The sequence below is a fragment of the Lycium ferocissimum genome, chromosome 10 (genome assembly GCF_029784015.1).
Source record: "Lycium ferocissimum isolate CSIRO_LF1 chromosome 10, AGI_CSIRO_Lferr_CH_V1, whole genome shotgun sequence".
Lineage (NCBI taxonomy): Eukaryota > Viridiplantae > Streptophyta > Magnoliopsida > Solanales > Solanaceae > Lycium > Lycium ferocissimum.
Window position 1 is genome coordinate 15,263,062 of NC_081351.1, and position 5,120 is coordinate 15,268,181.

The following is a 5,120-nucleotide window of genomic DNA, read 5'->3' on the forward strand; positions in this document are numbered from 1 at the left end:
ATGCCAGATCTACCCAAATATGATGGCACCACAGATCCACAAGAGCATGTGATTGTATACACATGTGCTGTTAACGGGAATGATATGCAGCCAGACGAGGTTGAATCCGTTCTACTCAAAATGTTTGGTGAAACATTGTCCAAAGGGAAAATGACTTGGTATTCACTGCTTCCGGAACACTCGATTCATTCTTTTGAGATGCTTGCAGATGCATTTATCAAAGCGCATGCTGGAGCAAAGAAGGTGTCAGCAAGGAAGGCAGATATCTTCATGATTTCCCAGGGTAATACTGAATTGCTTCGTGAGTTTGTTATAAGATTCCAAAAGGAACGGACGTTGTTGTCGGCCATCCCGGATGAATGGGCAGTAGAGGCATTTGCAAAGGGATTAAATCCGAGAAGCTCGAGCGCTTCATTGAAATTAAAAGAAAGCCTATTGGAATTTCCCGCTACAACATGGGCAGATGTTCATATTAGGAATGAATCAAAAATCCGAGTGGAAGATGATAAGTTCGGATTGCCGGCTGGATCTACTGGCCTTAGTCGGAACCATGATAGACCAAGAAGGAATGTTGATCATGATTCCAGATATGGAAAGAAAGGTATCAACCGTATGGCCAACAGGAGAAATCCCGTTCAACACCAGAATGAAATCGGAATAAACAATATGAGAGGCTAAACTCTGACAGAAAAATTGACTTAAGGCAAAATAGGCGAGGGTTGCAGTCCAAAACTGCGACAGTGGATTCAGTTACAAACAATATTGAAAATCCGAGGTTGTCAGAATATAACTTGAATGTTGATTTGGTGGAATTGTTCGCAGTAATAAGTAAGATTGATGGTGCGAAGCGGCCCCGACCGATAAGGTTAGATCCCAGCCAAAGGGATATGAGCTTATTTTGTGATTACCATGGAACCCATGGTCACTGGACTGCTGACTCCAGGCACTTCAGGGATGAGGTTGCACGGTTGTTCAAGGACGGTCACTTAAGGGAATTCTTAAGTGACAGGGCCAATGATAACTATGGAAAGAATAGGGATTTTGTCAAACAAGAGTTTCAGATCGAACCACGTCACGTTATCAACATGATAATTGACGAGCTCGAAAAAACCAAGAAAATCCCTCCGAATGAAAAATATGAGGTGACAGGAGTTCGTGGAACCCTTGATCATAAACAAAAGAAAGATTTGTCAATTGGCGATAGAAATAATGGTCTTTATAGTCTTTTCGACATTTTTGCCCCTTTCCGAGCATTGGTTAGCTCACTTTTGAACCGAGGGGACCGTTGGCACGCTTTTTGAGATGTCTAGACTTGATTTGGGTGACTTTTTGTGAAATATGAGCTTTAAGCGAAAAAGAGTTGACTCAAAGTTGACTTTTGGGTAAACAGACTTTTTCCAAAAATCCATCGATTCCGAGAGGTCCGGATGGTCGTTTAGAACTTGTGTGTATATCTGGTTTGGTTCCCAATACATTTGGATGCATTTTGGGACTTGGGTTGGGAAATTAGAATTAAGGTATCGGGGGTTGACTTGGTCAACCAGACCTCCGTAGGGAATTCCGATGCCATGAGCGAGTTCGTAGCGTGTTTTTATGTGTGTCTATCTGTGGTATGTGAGCATATAGCCTCGGGAATTAGTCATAAAATCAAATTGAAATTTGAAACTTGGTGTAATTTACGTGTTTGGTGCCCGCTTTGGCGGCACCAGCAGCGCTAGAGCGGTCACCCTGCCGCTGGAGTGGTTCAGGCAATTTGGGCTTAACCGCTGTAGTGGTCCTGGAACCGCTGGAGCGGCACCCCTGGAGCAGCCTTGGTGTCACGGAAGCGGGTGACGGGGAGTGAGTTCATTTAATGAAGTGTTATAAGCCATTAGTCTCTCATTTAATACCATTACGAAAATAAAGCTCTTGGGGTCTGTTCTTCGAGAATTATTGTGAAGATTCTTAGTGGTAAGCTCTCCTAACCTTCTTACTATTTCAATATTCCTAATCATCTTAAGGATTCCCCTTTCCTTGTTATCCCTTAGTAATGGAAGATTAAACGTGGGTTTTGATGGATTTTATATCTAGGCTTATTAATGATGAAATTGGGGGAGTTTATGCTAGATTTTTGATGAATCTAAGGTTGTTAATCATATGTCTTCCATTATTGGTGTTGAATTCTTAAACTAAAGTGTTAGGGTTTATACCCAAAATTGGGGGTTTTGCTTGAATTTCGAAATTAGGTGAATCCATGAGTTAAATTAGCAATTAGTTGTTAGGTTATGATCACCTAGTGCTTAATTTGATATTTTACTATCGAATTTTCCGTTTTGAGCTTGTGGGCTCTGTTTCCCCAAATTCTAGGGTTGGATTTGACCTAAATTAAATTATAGTAATATAGGTATCATTCTTCATGATTTCTAATCTAGATTTCGAATATGCCTAGACTTCTTTGATCTTGAGGCTCAGCGTAAGGGCAAGGCTATAGAGTGATTATTGGTTTTTGCTGTTCGGCCATCCAGGTAGGTTGTGGCTTACCCTTGGTGTGACTTCATGTAGCGAAGCATATATTTATATGATATTGTCGGAGAAAGCATGTAAACCTTAGGGTATGAAGTTGGGTTAGATATTGTCTTAGGTTGGGCCCTGTTGCATGATTGGGGCTAGCTACCCCGTTGTGTTGTGACTTGATTGTTTTATTGTGTTGGCTTGATCCCACGTGTTGTTAATAGATATTGGGATCTGTAGTTCCATCTTGATTGTGATATTGTAGTATTTTATGGGTTGACGTTGATACGAGGATAGAGTTCTATATGACTTGTGTAGTCTCATGATATTGTTGGCGTACCCATGTTGGTACTTGTGAAACTGATATATTGTTGGCGTACCCATGTTGGTACTTGTGACATTGATATGTTGTTGGCGTACCTATTGTTGGTACTTGTGATATTGAGCTGATTCTTGATGTTGACATATGCATTGCATTTATTCTCATTCGTCATAATATACTACTGATACAATGTTGGTACTCGATGAAACACTGTGATGAGCTGGGCTCAGTTTTTAACTGAGAGTGATGTGAGAGTTCGATATCCGATGTTAGTACCGAAATCGTGGATTGAGAGAGTGCATAGACTCTGCGGGTCCCCCCAGGGTGGTGCCGGTGAGAACCCCCCTTGGGCAAAGATCCGGGGTCTCGTCTGTCTGTTGGACAAAGATCCGGGATGAGTGGCACTTAGACTTCGCGAGTCACCTTAGGTTGTGCTACCGAGATGTCGATATTTTCATCCGGAGTATATGTGTACACAACATTTGCATGGTATTGCATTGCATTCATGCATTATTGCATTGCTTTGCATCACGGCTTATATTGGATGATTTGGTATTTTTACTTGTGATGTTGGATTCAGATTGGACATATTGAGACTTGGCACATTTGGGACTAAATGCTCTATTGAGGCGAATATGTGTACTTGGTTGATCATGTTTGACTTATACTTGTTGATTTATCTGCCTATCTTGCTTTATTGTCTGAATTATGTTAGCTATACTTAGTCGGCCTATGATACCTACCAGTACTGTGGTTTTGTACTGATCTACACTTGCTGCATTCTTTTATGAATGCAGAGTACCAGGTTGGGTCTTTCTCCTTCTCCCATGGCTGATAGTCGCCTTCAGCATTAGCATCGAGTTTTTTCAGGGTGAGCACGAGTCGTTCGCTGCCTTGAATACTCCTCTTATTATTATGTCTTACTTTCCTACTCTGAGACATAGACAGATTGATGTATTATTATATTATTCCAGACTTGTATTTATTTCTTTTAGATGCTCTTGTATGACTTAGATCAGACCCTGGGGGTGTTTCCTTATTTCCACACTATTTCTATTATATATTATTGTGAGACTTACGTAATTATTCTTTTTCGCTTGCTTGATTTATTCATGTCTTTCGTTATCGTTGGGTTGAGGGTTCGCTTACCGAGGTAGGAAAGGTAAGTGCCCGCACGAATTAGTCAAAATGGGTCGTGACAAAAGAAGAAATCTCATCTCGACCTAGTGATTTGGTGATTTTTGCTTTGATTAATAGTTGGTTAGTTTTCGGAGTTGCAGTTGTTCCGAGAAGTGCGGTGAACATTATTCAGTGGGAAGTCATAGAACAGTTAGCAATGATGGGTGAAATAGATTTATCTGGAGGAATTGAGAAAGGAGTTATGGAGTTATTAGTTGTCACTGGAGGCGGAGAGTGGAATACAAAGTTTCAAGTAGTAAATGGAGGCACGGATTTCAAGTTTGTCTTGGGAAGACCTTGGATTCAAGATACAAACACCGTGATCGCATCTCCATTCAGACGGTTAGAATTTCAAACGCTGGAGGGAGTAGAGTTCGTCTCGGCGAAAAGCTTCGACGAATGGAATGTTTGGTAGTAGCCTAGGCAAGGAGAGTTTAAAAAAAAACTTACAGTGAAGATGGAAGAATAAACAGAAGGAATAAGCGAAGGAGTATTTGATCAAATAAGATTACAGGGAAGAAATTCATACCAAATGATTGAAAGTCAAAATCATTCAAGGTAAGTTTTAAATTTTTTGAATGCTTTTTCTAAGAAAAATTCAACACTTATTGCAGGATCAAAAGGAAAAGCGGATCCCAGGAAGAAATGAGTTCGGATGCAAAGGAAGATTACAAGATTACCCGGAGAACTTAGAAAGCACGTGTTGCACTCTTTTTTCCTTCGACCGGTTTTTATCCCTGAAAACAAAGAAAGGATTTTTTTTTTTTGGCAAGGTTTTTAATTAGGCAGCAACAAAAATGTTGCCTCAAATAGTTTGGATTGATCAAGCATTAGAGGCCGCAGAAAATCAAGAATGATTCAAAAAGTTTTTGAAAGGAGGAATCAAGACAAGATACTGTGGACTGACGAAGGAAATATCAAAGAAATTCAAAGCTTTTAAATCAAAAGTCTGATACAGTTTTCTTAGATGACTGTAAACCAAGCTATAAGTTCAAAAAACTGTACAAGTTTGATGGATTTATTTCCTAAAAAGTTTGATGTTGCAACAAAAGAGAAATGTATTAGTCAAATGGACTGTTTCTCTCCAAAAAAGATTGTGATTGAGAGTTATGTATACTCGAATTATACA

General features: G+C 40.0%; 1 protein-coding gene across 1 annotated transcript; it reads left to right on the forward strand.

Moving 5' to 3' along the window:
* Positions 1-4,684, forward strand: LOC132034641 (uncharacterized). Its single transcript, XM_059425025.1, has 5 exons — positions 1-601; positions 823-1,256; positions 3,610-3,617; positions 4,070-4,333; positions 4,606-4,684. Exons 1-5 carry the CDS (start codon positions 1-3, stop codon positions 4,682-4,684), a joined length of 1,386 nt encoding a protein of 461 aa, XP_059281008.1.
* The last annotated feature ends 436 nt before the right edge of the window (positions 4,685-5,120 follow it).

What these genes read in the sequence shown, in the direction of transcription:
- LOC132034641 (XM_059425025.1), top strand. Translation starts at nt 1, where the DNA reads ATGCCAGATCTACCCAAATATGATGGCACCACAGATCCACAAGAGCAT. An exon ending in TTCCAGATATGGAAAGAAAG is followed by an intron (nt 602 to 822) that starts GTATCAACCGTA and finishes AATTGTTCGCAG; the next exon opens with TAATAAGTAAGATTGATGGT. An exon ending in ATCGCATCTCCATTCAGACG is followed by an intron (nt 4,334 to 4,605) that starts GTTAGAATTTCA and finishes CACTTATTGCAG; the next exon opens with GATCAAAAGGAAAAGCGGAT.